The 22419-nt window shown below is 38.3% G+C and overlaps 1 protein-coding gene across 1 annotated transcript in view; it reads left to right on the forward strand.

Annotated features, from left to right (window-relative positions):
- CALCR (calcitonin receptor) overlaps nt 1-22419 on the forward strand; it is a 53259-nt gene that overhangs the window by 24681 nt on the left and 6159 nt on the right. The window contains exons 7-11 of the mRNA XM_006834291.1: nt 9552-9705; nt 12502-12562; nt 12640-12706; nt 15309-15527; nt 19633-19674. Of these exons, the coding sequence (XP_006834354.1) occupies nt 9552-9705; nt 12502-12562; nt 12640-12706; nt 15309-15527; nt 19633-19674 (543 nt within the window). The remainder of the gene's footprint in view (nt 1-9551; nt 9706-12501; nt 12563-12639; nt 12707-15308; nt 15528-19632; nt 19675-22419) is intronic.

Consider the following 22419-nt stretch of genomic DNA (forward strand, 5'->3'; position numbering starts at 1 on the left):
GTTTTTTTTAGGTTGGATATGAAATGGCCAATAATCAATCAATAAAATTGTCAAATTCATGTGCTTTATCCTAATAAAATTTTCATTGTGTTATACATAAGGTTACTATGTTTTAGCGTCAACTCTGTGGCACCTAACAATAAAAACAATAAACTGTGAGGATAGTGATAATGGGATCTCTACCACCTGAGGTCTGAATGGGCGCATGGAGAGAATGGTATTGGAGCCTAAAGACAGAGAAGGATGGTGAGGATGGCCCTACAGAATCACAGGCCTTCTGTCCAGGGCCACACGCGGCCTGTGATAAATCCACGGAGAGGGAGTGGGGAGATCAATACCCCTCGCTCACTCTCATCTGCCAATCTCTGCTCCTGCTCCCCATTGACTGAGCGAGCTCAGCCAGAAACCTGCTGCAGACATAGGCAAACACCTCTCTAGGTCCAGGAAGAAGAGTGCACCCTGCTGGACACACAAATGCAATCCAGCCGGTTCAGACTCATAATGACCCTGTATAGGGTTTCCGAGAATCAACTAGTGAGTTTGGACAGCCTTTTAGTGGATAGTCCAGTGCTTTTCCTACAACAACACACCACATAATAGTTAGCCAAGGGATCTTTTCATTTTTGTTTCTCTGCTTGAACCATAGTTTACAAGCATTTTTTGATAGATTCATCTTTCACAACTGGCATTTGATAGCTCTGCCAACTCAACAACAAATTCTGCTTGAACCATGCCTCCTGTGTGACCGTGGAGGGCATGGCATAGAAACGCAGCTGAATTTGGCTGCTAATGATCAATAGTATTAATATTTTTACAAAAGTAATATATCCAGAAAGGAATTATAATTCATCTTTTAAAATCATGAGACAAAGTTCTTTCTTAATCTCCCACAAAATAATGTAATCAAATGAGTTTGTCTCAGTGAGCTTGTTGAATGTCAATTAATTTTAATAAAAAGTATTTTATATCGTTTAACCCTTACAAAGCCCCGGTGAGTGATGGTGTTCATGTTGGACATTAACCCGTTTTTAAAGCTGGGGAGCCTGAGACTCAGTGAAGGCAAGTGTCTTTGGTGCCATGGGTAACCACAGCTGGGATTTGAACCCAGAACTTTCTTACACAGAAGCCCATCCTCTTCCCTCTGTAATGCATGGTGCTCTTGCTTGTCTTTACTTATTCAAGAAGATGAGATCTTAAAGAAATGGACCCGGCCATTCCAAAGTGATGACTCTGTCCATGATTGAACATGAACATCATAGCTAATTGTAGAAACTGACTCCCTGAGTTTAAAACAGGTGTAGAAGAAATTAAGTAAGCACCTCTTAGCAGAGAAGACGCAGAACTTTGGCTCCCATTCCCCATGAAGTGAGGAGACCCTGAAAAAGTTACTGTCTATGTGAAGTAAATCAAGAAATGTCCAAGTCATTAAATAATCAACTACACTGCCCTGAGAGCAGCTTTCAGTAAAATTATGTGGTATTGTAAATTCTTAGATACACACTCTTCCATCTCTCTGTTGGGAGTTTCCCAGTCATACTTCATACCTCCAGGTTGCTCTCTAGCTTTAAGGGAGAAGGGGACTTATCATCCACTGTGATACCCTGCCAAGTCTGTTACCTTCCTAAGGGGAGGTGGAAATTAAATCCAACTCATAGGAGCCCTATTTATGCCAGACAGGACTATGCTCCATAGGGTTTTCAAGCATGGCTTTTCAGAAGCAAATCACCAGGCCTTTCTCCCAAGTGCCTCTGGGTGGATTCAAGTGCTTAAGTATTTGCACCATCCAGAGATTATTATCTTTCCCTAAATAGTCTAAATTCAGGATTCTTCTGAGTTTGCTATGAAATTATAGAAGCCATTTGACTTTACCCTTCAAATGAGAATAATAAAACGTCCTTTAACTCTAAGGAGCTGCCCTGAAATGCCAAAGCAGTATAACACTTTTAAAATTTCCCAAAGGCAGATATTGAAAGCAATTGCTTACAGGGTTGTTATTAACCCCATGACCTGTGTGGCTAACCCCTGTCTGTACTTGGCTTTCCCCACAAGCCTGTTACTCTATTAATCGTTCTTAATGGACTTGTCATTTATGAATTGCCAATGATGGATGTTCGTAATGTCATAAATTACTGGAGGAACAGACATGCCTAAGTACTGCACCGGGCATAGCACACAGGCCATCTCCTAGCTGCCTACAAGTCACCCACACCTGCCTTGCAGATCCCCTATGACCAGAGAACCCTGAATAGAGTCTGGAAGCAGGGCCGAGGGAACTGGCTCAGCTACCAGACAGTTGGTTTCCTGAGAGAATCTGAGTGTGAATTTGAGGGAACTGGAGATATTAATAAGAAACTTTTTTCTGGGCATAAAGAGTGAGAGCAGTTCTACACACATTAGGCATCCTGAAAGTGGCCTAAGTTTGAAAAACAGGAAATAAGTTTACCATTAGAGCATGACTAGTACTTAGTTTTAGCAGTAAATACATTTTAACCTAACAGACTTGATATTTTTAGTTATGAAGGAGCGAACTTCCTAGGGAAAACAATATAACACTTGAAAGGCTTTGTTCAATCAATCAAGTGTTTATTGAGCACAAAAAATTCAAATTATAGTCTTCAGACTGAAATGAATTCATGCCATTTTGGAAAAATATCTGTTTGTGACATTTCTTTCACAAACCCTAGGAATGTGTCAAGTGTTACATGGAAAAAGTTCCTTCTGCTCATGCATGTGGGTTTCAGGCATATGTTTACCTATTTCAGAATTGTTTTTCATAGCCAAACAAAGAGAAAAAATGCGGATATGTTGTTGTGCATGCCTGAACGATAAGCTTTCTCTGAGGTTGGATAAAATGAGAACGAGTCACCAATAACAAGTCACTTGAGATAGCAAATAGAGCCATGTCATATTATGAGAGTGCAATGTACCAGCTTCCACATTTCCAGATGTCTGTTCTTTTCATAAGACAAAGTCTGAGGAGTCCCTGGGTGGGACAAATGATTAAGCATTTGATTATTAGCCAAAAGGTTGGAAGTTCAAACTCACCCCGAGGCTCCTGAGATGTTTACAGCCTTCCAAAAGCTTGCAGCCTTGAAGACCCTATGGAATAGTTCTGCTCTACACGCAGAGGGTTGCCAAGAGTTATAATCAACTCAGTGACGGCTAACAACAGTATGATCTTCACAACCACCTGTTAAGACAAAGTCCGTACACACAAATGTTGTTGTTGTTAAGTGCTGTTGAGTTGGTTCCGACTCATAGCGACCCTGTATTGGGTTTCCGAGGAGCAGCTGGTAAGTTTGAACCACTGACCTTGAAGCTCAGACTGACCTGGTGGTCCAGTGCTTTTCCTACAGCACCACACCAGACTCCATACATACAAATTTGTTGTTAACTGCCATAGAGTTGGTTCCAACTCAGCGACCCTGTATAGGGTTTCCAAGGAGTGGCTGGTAAGTTTGAACCACTGACCTTGCAGTTCAAACAGACCTTGAGCTCAAGCGCATATCCTATGGTGCCACACCAGGACTCCATACATACAAATGTTGTTGTTAAGTGCCATTGAACCGATTCCAACCCATAATGACCCCATATAGGATTTCCAAGTAGCAAACAGGTAAGCTTGAACCATCAACCTTGTGGTTCAAACCAACTTTGCATTAACCCACAGCGCCACACCAGAACACCATACATACAAATTGTTGTTGTTGTTGTTAAGTGCCGTCGAGTCGGTTCCGACCCATAGCGACCCTGTATAGTCCAGGTTAAAAACAAGCCACTAAAGCAGCAAAACTAATTCTTTATTTTCAATCGTGACACATATTTCACCCAGAAGAAAGAAACTAATTCATTTGTTTTTATCAATTTCTTTATTTAGATAGTATTTGTCTGTTGACATTCCAGAAAATATTAATGTTCATCTTAGCCAAGGTAAGTGTAGACAAGGAAGAAAAAAAAAATAACAGAAGTCTATGCGAGTCATTGTTTTCCAATGAGCGTTTTGTTAAATTCCTTATCTAACACCATATATACAGACAGCATATGTTTGCTGCTTTCTCTGTTCAAGTAGAATTAGGTCAAGGAAGAGCAGGAGAGAACTTTCAAGTTGACGTTTTATACATTATTCATCCTTGAAACTGCTCATTTACTAGCTCTAAGAGAGACACAGGTGACAAAATTTGCATTGTGTCTCACCTTGAAAAGATGTATGTTCTGTCATAAATACATTCAAAGATGCTCAATTTCCTGAATATCTTTTCCCATCCCCAAAAAATAAATAATAGTAGATTATAGTCAAAACTATAAGTTTAGGAATTAAAAAAGAAAAAATATTCTCCCTATTGTAGTATATTTTAATATAAAGGAGAGAAGCAAGACTAGGAAAGAAGACTAAACTGCTAATTCCAAGCCCCATTAACCCGAGGAATAACATTCGCCATCTCTAAATAAACAGACAAAATATATTACTCAAAGGCCGAGGACCAGGTCACCGTGTTACTAATTTATGTGCAGGATCATATATAACAGGACTGCAAAAAATTTCGTGTAAAAATAGAATTAAAAAATAATTGAATTTTTCTACAAACTTTTTGAAGCCACCTCATACTTAGCATAATTTCAAATGAACTATTTGAAATATTGACTTACCTTGAAAAGTTGACATTCCAGAAAACATTAAAGTTCATCCTAGCCAACTTAAGTGTAGACAAGGAAGAAAATCCAGGAAAAAAAAAATAGAAGAAATTTTGGAGAAAAAATAAAAGAATATTGTCAATCTACGAACATTTATTGAAATGGCATCTACTGTGTAAAACATAAAGATGTCCTAAATTAAAGAAAATCACATTCATCAGCACTTCATCTCTCTGTGATCTGGGCAGAGATCTCCTCTGAAATAAATCATATATAATTTTTAAAGACTAATTTTTCTCTCTTAGACAAACCAAAAGTATCCTCGGGTCACTAAATCAACAATTAAGAGACAATAAGAGTTGCCTTCCAGATGTCCAAAGGGATCTATTAACAAATGAATGTCTTAAAGAGGGACATTGCTTCATCCCAAATGTTGTTACACTGCTTCTGTAAGACTTCATCTCATTTCATTGAAAAAACAAAACAGTGTCCCTTTTCCACATTGGGACATCTCTAAGGGTTTGTGGTCCTTCTCCCGTCCCATCAAAGTTTTTTCTCTCCTTGAAAGTATATGGTTAGGCAGAGACCCTTCTGTACAACCAAGGGTGAGCATCTTTAAAATAAAAGGTTAAACTTAATATAACTCATAGCATAAACAAGGGCTGAATAGATCCTTAGTTTATTGAGTGATGTGAAAATTGCCCATTGTCATGTGCAGCACTTGAACATTTTATTTCCATAATATCTAAAATTTTCATTTTCTTATTCTATGTGCTCATCCAATGATCCAAAGAGTCAGGAGGCAGAATTAAAAAGCATTGTTCTCACTGCATCTCAAGGAAGCTCGTGGCATGCTAGTCATTTTCTAGAAAGAAATGTCTCTTTGAACTTTTTATCTAGGTCTGAAAGGGACAATACAGGGAGATTAGATTTACTGGAACTGAGCTCTTTGCATCTCAAAAGCCGAAGCAATAGATGCATTTTCTATAGTCTCCTGAGTAAGTCAAAGGATTCCCACATTCTGAAAAACACAAATTAATTTCCTCTAAACCTCAAAAGTTCAGGACAGTTGACCCACAAGACTGTCAAAGCTCAGTCCCAGGCACAGGAAGTTTGGCTTGAGGTGGAGCCCCAGAACTGAGGCACTAGATAATGGTCAAGCCCAGCATGGAAGTTGGGCTTCTCCTGCTCAGAGCCTCATGGAAAGGAGGGCATATAAACATGAAGGAAAGAACAGGAGACATGAGAAAGCAGTGGCAAATAAAATCAGATTTGTTGTTGTTTTGTACCATGGAGTCAATTTCAACTCATAGCAACACTAAATCAGAAACCCTAGACAGGCTTAGGAGTCCTGGTGTGGCACTGTGGGTTAAGGCACGGGACTGTAAAGTCAATTTGAACTGCAAGGTCAGTGGTTCAAGGTCACCAACTGCTCCTCAGAAACCCTAAACAAAGTCACTATGGGTTGGAACCAACTGAACAGTATTTAGCAACAACATACAGTTTTAAATCATTATGGAAGTAGAAAGCTTCATCTTTGCCCGTTCAGCTACTGGTGGATTCAAACTGCTGACCTTAATGGTTAGCAGGCCAATGCCTAACAGTCTGCACCAAAATTCAGATTAGGATTATCTATTCCATTAGCCTATGGGAGAAATTAGATTGGGAGTGAAAAAGTTAGATGGGTTTGAGAGAGGACACCACAATGTGATTGATACTGGGATCCTACCCTGGTCATTTATGCTTCTCCACTTTTCTTAGAAGTACTGGTGTGGTGCTGTGGGTTAATGCGCCAGACTGCAAAGCCCTTTGAACTGCAAGGTCAGCGGTTCAAGCTCACCAGTTGCTCCTCAGAAACAGTGTATAGGGTCGCTATGGGTCGAATCCGACTAGATGGCACTTAATAACAACAATAACTTTTCTTAACCTGTCAACTGCAGTGAATGGTTTTATAACCAAGATAATAAGGTGCAGCTATTGGAGAGGACTTCTTTCTTCCTTTTGAAGTTTATTATTTATACTTGGTTGCTTTCCCATATGGATATGAAGAATAATTTATCCACAACATGACTATGTTGTTGTTGTTAAGTGCTGTCAACAGCAACAGATTTCCAGTGACTCTCATTTGGCTGAGATGAGTGGCACCACTGCACATGTAATCAGTGATTTAAAAATCGTATCTTGTGAATTGGCTAACCTAGAGAACCTTCATCTCAACATTTGCAGCTGGTTTCCTCTTCTTTGAGAAAGACTCTCATGAGTTTAATGCAGAACTGCTCCCATGTTTTCACTTTATATGACCTTCCAGTTGAGGTGCTAGAAGGCTTTAGTATGTCTGTCTGTTGTTTGTGGTCAATATGACATTTGCTGTGCTTCGCTGAATTACTCCAAATACTATATGGCATTGTTCTCAAATCCTACTTCTACTTAGTACAGATGACTCTGTAATCTTGGGCAAATGACTTAACCTCATGTGTCTCACTTTCCTGATTAGCAAAATGGAGATAACGAATAGAGCAGGTTGTGAGGGCTAAAGGAATTAATACACCTAACAACCACAACTTTCAAATGTTAAGTATTAAAATTTATGTCATTGTTACTAGCATTAGTAACATTAGATCATTAGATCTTCAGCACTTTACAGTTTCTAACTGTGATAACCATAGGATAAGCACTCCAGGTCAAGGTCGGTTTGAAACACAAAGTTGGTGGTTCAAACCACTGCAGTCAGACCTGATAACAGTTATTCACCATTGTACCACAAGGGACCTATACCCATCTCCTTTCATTAGCACCACCCAGGCAGATTGGATACCACCTATGGTCTTATGTAATTCAGAGGCTCCGCAGGAAGTCTCCTTCATCGGGCATGTTGTAGCATTTAGGTATTCCAATCAGTTATAGGCAGAAGATGGACTTACAAGATTTCTGTGGTGATATTTCTGGCTATTCCTTTCTCTCCCCTATTTGTTTGTTTTTGAAACTTTGTAAAACCAATAAAATTTTGAAAGAAAAAATCAATTTTATTTTAAGATTTCCCATACCATTATCTTCTTTTTGGGTGCCTTTGAATGATTCTAACTTATCACAACACCACATGACACAGTAAAACTGCCTCCTAGGGTTTTCTAGCCTACAGCCTTTACAGAGGAGTCCTGGTGTGTCACTGTAGGATAAGCACAAAGTCAGTGTGGACCACAAAGTTGACCATTCAAACTCACCATTCACCCCTCTGAAACCCTATACAAGATCACTGTGAGTCAGAAGCAACTTGATGACACTTAACAACAACAACAACAATCTTTACAGGAGGAGTTCTGGTGTAGCATTGTAAGATAAGCATGGGTCTACTAACTGCAAAATTGGTGGTTCAAAGCCACCAGCTATTCATCAGAAACCCTATACAGGGTTACTATCAGTCGGAGCCCAATTGATGACCCTTAACAACAACAATCTTTACAGGAGCAGATTGCCACAACTTTCTCCCACAGAGCCACCAACTTTGGCGTTAGCAGCTGAGTACTTAACCATTGAGCTGCCAGGATTCCTTGCTATTATCCTACATCATAATCATCGCATCATTTTTATAAAGTGTTTTGCAGCGTTTCATTATCTAAAATTGATTAAAAGCAGAGTGGTGATGGCTGAGTAGCTCTCATCTGCAAAACCTCCCACAGATGACAGCTGTAAGTTCTAGACAAGATATAAAAATTAACTATCTGGAAAGCAGCCATGGCAGGTAAATACTGGAGGGAAGATAATACTTGGGAAAAGGAGAACCATAGTGGGTATAGGTGCTTTTACCTCTCCCCACCCTCCGAGCACCCCTTTCCAGAGCAGAGTTGCTATGATGGCACTTGATGGCACTTAACAACAACAACCATAGATAAGTTAAGGAGCCCTGGTAGCATAGTGGGTTATGCTTTGGACTGTTAAACTGCAAGTTCAGGAGTTCAAATCCATGAGCAGTTCTGTGGGACAAAGATGTGGCTGTCTGCTCCTATTAAGATGTACAGTCTTGGGAAACCCCTATACAGGGTCACTATGCACCAGAAATTACTTGATGGCACACCACCATGAATAAACTCTTCAACCTCACTATAACTGAGGCTCCAAACTGGTTCCATTGTAGCTAATGCAGCAAAATTAGAACAGATCCGAATTTTTTTTTTTATTTGTTTAGATGAAGCAGAATGATAACTAGAATGGGAAAAATTATGGCTGAAGTCCTGGCATGGGAGACTTGGAAGAGGCATAGTGAGCCATTTCAGGAGCCTAATTTGGGAGACTGAGTTATTGCCTGGACTGTGGAGCGTGACACACATTCAAGCAGCGCAGTTGGCCTCCATCTTTGAGGAGAGAACCATTGTTTCCAACTCTTCCAGTCAAGAGACTTGGTTGCTATCAACACACACTATGCCCTTGCTTTCTGAGAGGGAAATTAAGTTTCTAGCAGGGCATCTACCTATCACTGTTCCCATTCCAGTTAGCCCCCACATTTAAAATTCCGATCTCTTCCAATTTCACTTCATCAGCCATGACAGATCCAGAAAGAACTGGTTTGAAGCATTGGTTGTAATTCAGCTTCTTCAGCTATAAAATGGAGACATCAGTTAATACTCAGCTGATAGAGTAACTGTGAAGATTAAATAACATATATAAAGTACCTAAACAGTGCCTGCACAGTATAAACTTCATACAAGTGTCCGCCGCCACCATCATGGTCATCATAGCCAATCGTTTCTGAATGAAGAAACTAGGTTGTAAAATAAAAGTAAAAATCACTAAATAAACATTTTTTTCTCTGGCGAAACAAACATTTCTGCAGAAAACTTTTGGTTTTTCGAAATGGTGTCTTAAGGTGTATGTCAGACGCTTGCCCATGTTTTTCACTGAGTATCTTCATTTCTCTCTTACAGATTAGCTGCAAAGTTTTGCATTTTTTTCACCAGTACATGATGGCCTGCAATTACTTCTGGATGCTGTGTGAGGGGATCTATCTGCACACCCTCATCGTGGTATCAGTGTTCACTGAGGAACAACGCTTACGGTGGTATTACCTCTTAGGCTGGGGTATGTATTTCCTCCAACTGAGTTCTGAACCACCTTTATCTCTGTCTTTCTGTTTACAGTCTTGTTGGAGTCTTGTTCTCAGAAAGCAGAGTGAGGAGCCCAATTCCTTTGGGGAACCAAGGGGCGCAGGGACTGGTGGAGCTCCTAGAAGGCTTTGCAAGATGCTAGGCTTCCCCTTAAACAACCCAATGTGTATAGGAAAGATTATAAGTTTGTCTTCAGAAAACAAGCTCAGCTCAAAGATGGAAGCAAACCATCCACAGGCTGATTGAAAGAGGATCTGAATAGGGCTTCTTCCATTTTATCCATCACATGTGTGTATTTTTTTGAATTCTGTGCCTCCACACCCCGGCCTGTATCAAATGCTACCTTTTCCTACTCTTCCCTGTCCTCAAAATAGGCCAGAATGCAAAAAAAAAAAAAAATTTTTTAAAAAGCTCATAATAACCTTTTATTGTGGGTATTGTTGTTCTTATAGGTTCAGCCGTATACCAAAGGCTGATCATCCCTTCTTAGCCTGATGCAGACCTCCTTAATAATTTCTAGGTTTCCAAAGATTGTCATGCTAGGATTCAGCTACAAGTAAATCTCCTCAAAGTAATAATTTGCTGTTGTTGTTAAGTGCCATTAAGTCGGTTCCAACCCATAGCAACCCTGTATAAGGTTCCAAGGAGCATCTGGTGAGCTTGACCCACTGACCTTGTAGTTCAAACCAACTTTGCAGTCCAACGCATTAGCCCACAGTGCCACATCAGGATTCCCAAAGTAGTAATAGCAATTCTGATTATCACTGGCAATGTTTGGTGCTGGTCAGGTACCTTCTATTCGTTGCTGTTAAGTGCCATCAAGTCAGTTCCAACTCAGAATGACCCTGTTTCTGAGCAGCTGGTGAGTTTGAACCGCTGATCTTGCAGTTCAAACTGACCTTGGAGTCCAGTGCTTATCCTACAGCACACCCCATTCCAGACCCACCACCACATATGTAAGCAATGATACCAGTTGCAGTTCAGTCAACACCATGTGTGCCATAGTAGAACTGTGCTGCATAGGGTTTCAGTGACTGATGTTTCAGAAGTGCATCACCAAGTATTTCATCCAAGGTACCTCTGAGTGGATTCAAGCTGCCTAGATTCCATCACGTGGGTGCATACACACTATTTCTGCAGCCTCCATTTCACTGATTTCCTTTTAAATAAAGTGTCTGACTTACTTCTTACACTACTTTTGACTGTTCAAAAACATGTATCTGCCACACTCAGAAAATTTTCCATGGAAGGAAAGGGCTGTAAATGTATTCTTGCCTGTATTACTATGTGGAGACAAGTGTTCCCTGGAAGAAAGTTGACCTAGCTCTTACACACTGATGCATTGTGAATTCCTTTAAGATTTTTAGCACTATCATAGACAGTTCAATGAAGACATTTGCTTAGCACACCTAATCAATTTTAAAGGAAACACAACAACAATAAACTGTTCCGCTGTGTCAAAATATAGGTAATAATAAGTAAAATATTTATGTGCTACCGTAACACTTTTTAATCAATACACATTTAAATTTTTATCAGAATGTTTCAAATAGGGTCCTAAAACAAAACAAAACAAAACAAAAAAACACACTGCATTGAGTAAAGAATTTACTGTTTAAAAGAATGAAAGAATGAAAGGGATTTGTATTTCCATAGGTAGATATTTGGATAGTAGTCAACCAATATGGTTCTGAAATGTTATGATTTTTTAAATGTCATGCTAATCTATATCTTTCTCCATTCCTACTCACACACACACACCAAAATTCCACCAAACCCCTTATCATTGAAAAAAATCACAGTATCAAATCTCAACTTTGGAGGGGGGGGAATGAAAGATAGATAAGATGAGATATATTAAAATCAATAGCTTACTTCTGGAACTTTAGCTAAGCATGATCTTTTGATGATATAATAATAATAAACCTCTGTTCCTATATGGTCTAAATCCGATTAAATAATATTTTATTATGCGTGGATACATCTAAGAGTCTATTTTATACAAAAATCACAGCTTTACTGTTGATTACAGATAAAGAATTCAATTTTTTTTTTTAGTGTAACCTGGCAGAATCCAATGCCAGTAACTATCTTTAATGTTCTGTTTGTGAATTAAAAGCTGTTGCTTAGTGACACTTCGAGTTTCGTCAGGGAAAGTGCACACCAAACTGCCTTAAAAAAGATTCTACAGCCAGAACATACTGGCTGTCCTAAAATGTTCCTTAAAATAACAAAATGGACATATATAGTCTAAACAGACAGAAACACAAAAGGCCTATTACTGTGAACAGCAACTATGACATTAATCACAATCAGAGTCTGTCTACCTTAAGTTGCCCTAGGTCATTTTCCTCCAAGGTGACCTAGCTATCTCCAGTAAGAGAGCTCAGTTTGCCCTCGGTGACAGGCTTTCTGGTTTCAATCAACAGCCATCATCATCATCATCATTACTGCAAACATAACAGTGGTAATAATAGTCAGAATAAGAGTAATCATGTACCTACTCTGCCAGCTAATTTGTGACAGGATGTTAATTGTCTGAATGCTCTTAGTCGAGTGCTCTGAAAGCACATGTTTTAATTGAGAGGATTTTTAGCTAGTCTGACCAAAAATAATTTGTGCAAAAACATCAAGAAGATATCTTAACAGAGACATAATTTGCCACTATTTTTGCAAATAAAAGTACTCTTCTCTATATGCCTATCGCTATATTTCCATGTAACTTCAGACCCAGAAACCAGGAGTGACTTGTATTTTTTCACCTTTTTAGGATTCCCGTTGCTGCCAACCACGGTTCATGCTATTACTAGGGCACTCTATTTCAATGATAAGTAAGTATTATGGGGGTTTTCAGGTTATAACTGTGTTCAATAATATACACTTTACTGACGTGCCCCCTCTTTTTCAGCTGCTGGCTGAGTGTGGAGACTCATTTGCTGTACATCATCCATGGCCCAGTCATGGCAGCTCTGGTGGTGAGAACTGCTTTTAAAATCCATTATGACAGTATCATCTATGTTGGAGTTGTTATGAACAATTTGACTTATGAATCTTCAACAAAAATATTTTTAATTTTTAGCAGTTTGAGTGTGGGGGCGGGGGGGGGGGGGGAGACCATAACCTTATTTCTAGATATGTCATAACAGTAATGTAGTTGATTCTTTAAAACCTCTATAACTAAATTCTATTAGGTAAAAGTAAAGACCAAGGGACTGTAAAAATGGTGAAAAGGTATTGCTAATAAAGAAAAGCAAGACTACAAAATGCACGGCATCCCTTGAAACTTTTTCCCCAGGCTCTACCAAACCTAGCTACCTTCTGTTTCATCTTTGGTACATAGACCATCATCACCACCACCACTGGGTCACACACTTGAAATATATCAGGCACTTCAGTTACATTACCACCATTTTTAACCGCAACACTGCAAAGTAGATATCTCAAGACATTTTACCCATTAGGAAAATTAAAAGACGACTCAACTCACCCAAAATAACACAACAGTAAAAAGTCAGGATGGGAAGAATAAGTCTGTCTGAATCTGAATCCAAGCTCTTTATTTCTCCCCATAGTTTGCTACACGTTGACTGGCATCAGAGCCATCACATTTAATATTTAGACATTATTTTCTGTTAACCTCAAAGACAGTGCTTTTTGTTTTTGTTTTTCAGGTAAATGTAAGAAAAATAAAAGCAATTAGTCATAAGCCACATTCTTTTCCTGCACAGATTAAGCATCCATTTCACAACAGGAACTCTTATACATTCTGAGGGAAATATAAAATTTGTCACCCCTTTGGAAACAATGACAGTTTCTTAAAGATAAACCTAGACTTATCATGTGAGCAAGCAATTCCCCTCCTAGTCTTATTAAAGAGAAACAATCACATATATCCAAACCAAGACTTATGCACACATGTTCATAGCATCTTTATTCATTACAATGAAAAAAAGTAAAACAACTCAAATTCCCATAAAAAAATGGAAACAAATTCCATACAGTGGAATTCTGCCCAGTAATAAAAATGAATGAAATGCTAATACATACAACAACCTGAAAGAATCTCACAAATACTAGGTGAAGTAAAATAAAGTCAGACACAACTATATAATACTCCATTTCTAGGGTGATAGTACTAGTGACTGCTTGTATTAGGGATGGACCATGAGGGTGGAGGAGAGCAAAGTGGCAGGAAGGAGCTTTCTGGGGAGATAGAAATGTTCTTTTTCTTATTTGGTGTGGTCATTAGATAAGGGCATGCATTTGTTTAACATTATTGAATGTACATTTGATATCTGCATTTTATTAAATGCAAATCATCCCTCAATGAAGTTGTTTTCTGTTGGGGGCAGCTGAGCCAAAGGTCCCTGGCTTGGGCGTAGTTTAACCGAAGGATTGCAACGGAACAGTTGTGATCCAGAAACTCAGGATGCTTCCAAGTCAAAGTCCTCTTCCCCCCTCCCCTGAGGAACTTGCAGGGCTGCCTCATGGGAAAGGGAACTTGCAAGGTCTTTGCTTGTATTTAACTATATCCTTCAGCTCAGCCTGCACAACATTCTAGGCACTCTAATCAGTGTTCCAGCTAGCTTCCACAAATTACAATTTTTCTGATAAAGTTCAGCTTACTGCTGGCTCCTTCAGTACAAGATGTTCTTATATTACTTACCCTCCCTCAAGCACTTCCCCTTGAGCTGTGTATAAAATAAAAGTGCTGCCTTTGTCTGTGTAGCAGTATCTCCATCAGAGTGCTGCGTCCCACCTGGTTGCAACTATTCTATATTTCAGATGTTTCTTGTGTCTTTCTTTTATTTCTCATCTCCCATCACCCCTACTTGGGTTTAATCTCTCCATGCGGGTCGCAGAAATAAGCCAATTGTCGGCTGCGGCAGTTGGCCCCAGATGTGTTGGCTCCAGCAGTTGTGTTGGCTCCAGCAGTTTTCTAAATAAATTATGTAAAAATTAAAGTTATATTTGTTGACTCTACTACATAAACTTTACAGATAAAATTTTAAATTCTCATCTTTCAATTCTCATCTCGTCATCAACTTTACTGACTGCAAACCTTAAGGTCAGCAGTTCGAAACTACCAGCTGCTCCGCGGGAGAAAGATGAGGCTTTCTACTCCCGTAAAGATTTACACCCTCGGAAACCCTATACAGGGTCACTATGGGTCGGAACCGACTCGATGGCACTTAACAACAACAACAACAAAAGTCAAGAAGGCAATATCTAAAAGTATCATTTGTGACTTCCTTTTGCAAAACTCATAAAAATCAAAATACAAATTAAATGGTATTTATTTTTAGTTGAGCCCAATGTCTTTACATATATTTTTTTAAAAAACCCATTGCCATTGATTCAATTCCAAAAAAATTTTATTTTTCTCGTTTCGAGGAAAAAAAATATTAATAGAGGTCAGAAAAGAGTCTTTAGTGACACTGAAACACAGTGTCCCAGAAACGTTGAGTAAATTGTACTGTTTCTCACATTCTACGCAGTAGACATCTGTTCACCACACAAGGAAAGCCTTATTTTATACTTATCAGGGTGATTAGTTCATAACATTGTCTCTTTCAGGTGAATTTCTTCTTTTTGCTCAACATCGTCCGTGTGCTGGTGACCAAGATGAGGGAGACCCATGAGGCAGAATCACACCTGTACCTGAAGGCTGTGCGGGCCACTCTGATCCTTGTGCCACTACTGGGCATCCAGTTTGTGGTCTTTCCCTGGAGGCCATCCAACAAGATGCTTGGGAAGATCTATGATTACTTCATGCACTCCCTGATCCATTTCCAGGTGAGGCTCCCACAAGATACTCATTCATCTACTTGCTTTGCTAGTCAATGGAGGAAGAACAATTTTCTGGTGCTTATCTGTGCTTAGAAGGATACTTCCAAATACATGTTGACCCAGAAACGGTATAGCACCTCTCTGTGTTTCTCACTATCTGCTTTCCTATTCCTTGTATCTTAAAACTGAGGAAGAAAATGAAAGGCTTTGAAAACACATCTTTATGAAGACAAATATTTTCCCCAAAACTGATGTATCACACAGTGCTGAGGGCAATCTTATATCAACATTTCCTTTCCTTCTCTGATCTTCTGATTGCCATATTTCATTGTTTTGTGTTTTTTTTATGAAGGGAAATTTTTATTATTTCGTTTTGTTTTCTAATTTTTATTGTGAATTGAGTGATGATTTTCAGAGTAGATTCATCAGTTTTATATTCAACAAATCATACACTTGTTTCATCTTGATTTCAGTCCCCTCAGTATAACATCACTTATCCCACTTCCTTCTTGTATATCTCGCTTCTATTCTTCTTTCTTTCCCCACCCTTCAGAATTTAGTTTCGAATGGTTGATCATTCTATGGGGTGGTACCTCACTAGTGTTGTTGTCCCCTACACACCCATCCATTGCTTGGCTGAAAATTGAGGCATGGGGGCAACTTTAGTTATGGAGCGAAGTCTTGAAAACCAATGCAACCATTGCCAATTATCGGTCTCCCATACCATGAGACAAGGAGAGAAGGGAAGCAAGTGTCTGTATTGTAGTATGAAATGCCTCCTCTGAAACCCCAGGCTGGGGGCTCTGTCCCTATTAAATTAGACCACAGTTTACAATACATGATTTTGCTACGTAGGTCCTAAAAAGAAGCATAAAGATATAACAAATACCTTCCAGTGTAGTGACTTCTGCAGTATTATGTGACACAGTACTGAACAGGTATGACTGACATTTTCTCATGACCTGATAAAAAGATGTTATTGTCACTATTAGGTGCCACTGAGTTGATTCTGACTCATACTGACCCTACATGTAATGGAATAAAATGCTGTCCAGTCCTGCACCATTCTTACAAATTTTGCTATATTTGATCCATTGTTGCAGTCACTGTGTGCACCTCATAGAAGCTCTTCCTCTTTTAGCTTGACACTCTGTTACCAGGGCCTGGTTCCTGCTGATAACTAGTTCCTCCAATTTATGTAAGAATGAACTTTTACTGTCATCCCTTCTAAGAAGCATTCTGGCTGTACGCTTCCAAGACAGATGTGTTTATTCTTCTATCAGTCCATGGTATAATCAATATTCTTCAACAATACCATAATTCAAAGGAATCAGCTAGTTTTCAGTCTTCCTTATTCATTATCCATCTTACACATGTATGTATATGAGGTCGGGTCATTGAAAATACAGTGGCTTGGGTCAGGCGCACCTTTGTTTTCAAAGTGACATCTTTGCTTTTTAACACTTTAAAGAGGCCTTTTAAATAAAGTTGCCCCAAGCAATACATCCTTTGATTTCTTGATTGCTGCTACTATTTGTCAAGGACTACGGATTTAAGTAAAATGAAATAATTGAAAACTTCAATATTTTTTCCATTAATCGTGGTGTTGTATATTGGTCCAGCTGGGAGGATTTTTGTTTTCTTTACACTGAGATGTAATTCATATTGAAGGTTGTAGTCTGAGCTTCATCAGTGTTTCAAATTCTCATCATTTTCAGCAAATAAAGTTGTATCATTTACATATCACAGGTTGCTAATGAATTTTCCTCCAGTCTTGATGCTGCATTCTGCTCAATATAGTCCAATTTCTAGGATTATTTGCTCAGCATACAGATTGAATAAGTAAGGTGAAAGGATGCAATTTTGATGCACACCTTTTCTGACTTTAACCCATTCAGTATCTCCTTCTTCTGATCCAGTAACTGCTTCTTGGTCTATGCACAGGTTCCACATGAGCACAATTAAGTGTTCTGAAATTTCCAGTCTTTGCAATCTTATCCATAATTTGTCATGATTCAGAAAGTCAAATGCCTTTGCATTAAAGTAAAAAACAAGAAAAAAAAAAAAAAAGGTAAACATCTTTCTGACATTCTGTGCTTTCAACTAAGATCTATCTGATATAAGCAAGGATATCTCCTTATTCTCTGTCCTATTCTGAATCAGATATTAAGAAATCAAAGGATGTATTGCATTAGGCAAATCTTCTCATTCTGAGCCATGCCACATCAGCAAATGAAAGTCCTGGATGCTTTACTCTACCTGCATCATTAACATTAACTCTACTTTGAGGACCTAAAGGTTGGTTTTAACCACAAGGTCAGCAGTTCAAACTCATCAGCCCCTCCTTGGAAACCCTATAAGGGTCACTATGAGTCAGAACTGACTCTACGGCACTTAACAACAACAACTACAACTACTTTGAGGATCTTCCAATCTGAGGGGCTCATCTTTTGGCATTCTATCAGAAAATATTCTGCTGTTATACATATGGTTTTCACAGGCCAATTTTTTAGTGGCTCTAAATGTCCTCTTTCTTAGTTTGTCTTAGTCTGGAAGCTCTGCTGAAATTTGTCCACCATGAGTGACAGTGTTCATATTTTGAAACACCAGTGTCATAGCTTCCAGCATCACAATAACACATAAGCCACCACAGTGTGACAAATTGACAAATGAGTGGTGGAAAAGATAATCAGAGCTACTATTTATGAAGCATTTAATGTGTAAGCAAAGTATAATTATGCCCATTTTACAAGTAAGGAAATGGAACTTTCTTATTAGTGGCTAAGTCTTACTTTAATGCCCATGATCTTAGCACAATATCATAACTTACAGCTTTCAGTAAACAAGTCCAGCTGAAATTGTGAAGAAAAATTAATTTTTTGAGGCACATTCTAGCTTCTATTTTCATTGCCTGCTTTCCCATTACTCCCAGGATCCTCAGTTGGTCCCAGTCAGGCATGTTCTTTTTGGTCACACATGCAGCAATTTCCAAGCCCTACTTTCATTACTAAACATGAATGCATTTACCATGAGGGTTATTAGATTTGCAGAGCTATCCAACTCTCCTTCTCTGTCACCCTCCATTTATCAGAAGATGTTGGGAGCCTAGGGGGTCATTGACTATACAGTGAAGCACATCCAGTTCTCTCCTTATGAAGAAGAGAATAGATTGGGCTCTCAGGGGGTACCGTAGGCAGCCAAGCATCTGCCACATAAGAGAGGAAATTGACTTCTCGATTTCCATTCTTCTGCCCCAAATCTAAAGCTCCATTGACAACATGGTGCTGGGAGTGTTGAAAGCTATGTGGGACATAACTATCTTAAAGACGATGGTAGTTCTGCCACAGACTCTTAGTCCCGAGTTTTGCTGTATCTGTTATAAATTTCAAATTAGTTGTGTTTCCAACCTCTGGAATTTAATGTGAGAAGGAGATGAATTGGCTAAAAGGAAAGTTTGGGAATATTTTTAATTATCTGTGTTAATGTGCTGGCCATTTCTATAGTTAAAGCTTGGATGCAATGAGCTTCTGAGTAGTGACCAGGACTTTAGAGGTCACTCGGTCAACATTCTTATTAAAAAGTTGAACTTTGATGTGAATACTGCTCTAATTCACCAGGATGACAATGGATATGGTCAAACTGTAGCCACGAATAGTGACATTTGTGCTAGTGAAGATGTCTAAACATTTCTCTAGCTAACTCTATACAATCAAATCTCAGTTTAAAAAAAATTTAAGTACAAAAACTCTTTTCAAATCCATGTAATCAACAAACTCTTCAGTAAACCTCCATGTTAAAGGGGCACTATCTAACCCCGACCCAACGGCACTTAACAACAACAACAACAACAACAATCTAACCCAAACTTACTAGTGCTGCCGTTTTACCCAAACAATTGAATCCTAACAAGAAAAATACATTCTTATTCAATATTTTTGTAGCATAGCACTGATTATGAGTTGTGGATAATTATGTTTCTTGTCTTTATACTTCTTCATCCAGCCTTGACTTGCTATTGCACTGGAGAAATTTGCCTCTTCAGTCTATTTATATTGATTACTTAGTAACCATACAAAGTCCTTTCAACTCTATTTTCCCTCCTCTTTTTTAGGGATTTTTTGTGGCTTCTATCTACTGCTTCTGGAACAATGAGGTAAGCATGCATTTCATATAATACTGTCACCTGTTTATATGAAGCTGGCACTCTGCAAAGACCTCACACACATTTCACTTGATCTCACCTTGACAGCTTGCCATGTAAGGGTTCAGGGCTTCCAGGACCAGGTTGTTTCCACTATTCCAAGCTGAATTTTAATACAATCATAGATTTCCAGGATAGACATACACATTTTAATTTTCTTGGGTTGCATCTTGAGCTGATCAGCCTCCCTCCACAGCAACAGCACAACCTATTCTATATGCCTGTAGAAAAAAGAAATCATGTCCCCATTTTATTTGGTTCTCCCCATCCCTCGCTATAATCAACAAACTCTAATCTCACCATCAGCAGTTTGAAACTGCCAATGGTCCCATGAGAGAAAGATGAGGCTTTCTGTTCCTGTAAAGATTTACAACTTAGGAAACTCAATACGGGGTCATTGTGAGTCAGTTCCAACTCAATGGCATACCACCACCACCACCATCCCTCACTAGGGTAGCGTCATCTCCAGTATGTTTTTACTGGTTGACTATTTTCTTTCCAGTTGGTTGGTGACTGCATTAAAACACAACATTTAAAAAATAACCCAGAAGTAAGACTTAAAAAGGATTCCCTAGTAAATAATTTGTTATCTGAATACTTAAGTCAGTAGAATCTATAGATCCACATGGCTATTGTTTTCATGTATTTTTAGCAAGAAAACCTCTTATCCAACCAATTCTTTCCTGTACCAGGTAAGAGTGAAGCTGCTCTAGCTTCCAGAATGTCTTTCATGAACTGTCAGGACCTCAAGGAACATAATTAGAAAATGCACTCATTTTTTATTGGAGAAATTGAACTTGAATAAGGTCATGTGACATGTCCAATGTATAGTCATCGTTATGGTAATAAGTAAGATTGGAACCCAGACTTTCTAGTTCTCAAGTAAAAAAAGCCATCCACTTCATTATGTTCTGCCTATGATTCCTCCATAGAACTTTGTTATTACACTTTTCCTAGGTCCAAGGAACCTAGGACATTTTAAAGCTTAACATCTTTTAGTAATAATTCTATACCAACACAAACCATATTTAAAAGATTTAAATATTATTTTCCTGTTAGTAATTAAAAAGGTTTTTCTAACCTTAACCAGTTATTGAGTTTATTCTCTATTCTTTAAGTCAAATAATATTTACTGAGTACCAACAATATTTTGCTTCTCTGCAATCTGTCAGTTGTCTCCAACCTAAACATCACAATTCCTTCTTTCCATTAGTGCTTGTCTTCCTTCCTTCCTTCCTTCCTTCTTTCCTTGCTGCTTCCTCCCTCTAGCCACCAAATCCCATCATTCAACAAAAATATATTTACACTCACTGTTTCTAGATGCCTGACTAGGGGTCTGGGATAAAGATGAAAAAATTTCTTCTGTTAAATTGTACTTTTCTTTCTTTCTTTTTTTAAAAACAGCAAAAATTAATGATTTACAAATCAATAGTGCTTAAATCATTCCATGATTTATATCAATTTTGTGACTGTATATCTATGCCTTTTAAGTTTTTTCAGATGCTATAAATTTTTCATCTAAAATAATATCAATGCAGTCCCCTCAGTTTGACCACTTGACCTACTTCCTCACTGTGTGAACTACAAATGTGAACTTTTTGACGTTGTTTGATGTCATATGCCAATATTTGTAAGTTCTGAATTACTTGGTGAACCAATATTTCCCAAGTGATATTACAAAATTACACATGGCTAAAACTCAGTATGAGACCAGTTAATTTTAATAGAACAGTACAAAAATTTTATCAATGTGGTTTGAGTTTCATTTTAACTAATCATTAAGGAAGTATCATTTGCAAAGTTTCGCTGTAGTTTCAAATAAATCTAGTCACAGATATCTGGAATGATAATAAAATCTTCCTTTTCTCCTTAACTCAAAATTATCCCTTGAAGTCTTCTTAAAACCAAACAGTAGTTTAGATTAACTAGTAAAGAGTATCTGCCTGAGCACTGTGCTCTATAAGAACTATCTATAGAGGATCAAACAGACAAGAATTTGAAAGATCAGATAGAAATCTCAGGAGGCAGGGAGTTTGTTAATAAAGAGGGAACGTCTCAGAAAAGGAGGGAGAGAATGCTTATACAACTCCAAGAATATAATCAATATCTCTAAATTGTACTTGTGTATGTTCTGCTAAGTGTAGTCTCAACAAAATAAAATTATAAGAAAAAATTTAATAAGATAAAATAATATCAAATAAGGCTAGCCAAAAAAAAAAAGGTTTAGGAGAGATGCTTCTTAAAAAGCATAAGAAAATAGTATGCATTTGTAAGCAAAATGCAATACTTAACTGTGTCTTAACTGGGATGCCATAGCCAGAAGTCAGACATAGAAAGAAATACAGAGGTACAAATGTTTCTAGTTCATTTGAGAATGATACTTCTGCTTTTTGAAGAAAAGGAATCATTTCCATTTTAATAAAGATCAACATTGAGAAGTATGAGTATTCCAGAACACTTAATTGTACTTTTGAGGAATCTGTACCTGGAGCAAGAAGCAGTCGTCCGAATAGAGAATGGGAACACTGCATGTTTTAAAATTGGGAAAGGTGTGCGACAAGGTTCAGTTCTTTCACCATACTTATTCAACCTGTATGCTGAGCAAATAATACAAGAAGCTGGGTTCTATGAAGAAAAACATGTCATCAGGATTGGAGGAAGACTCATTAACAACCTGCGATATGCAGATGATACAAC

This window comes from Chrysochloris asiatica, unplaced genomic scaffold (assembly GCF_000296735.1).
Source record: "Chrysochloris asiatica unplaced genomic scaffold, ChrAsi1.0 scaffold00010, whole genome shotgun sequence".
In the NCBI taxonomy this organism is placed as follows: domain Eukaryota; kingdom Metazoa; phylum Chordata; class Mammalia; order Afrosoricida; family Chrysochloridae; genus Chrysochloris; species Chrysochloris asiatica.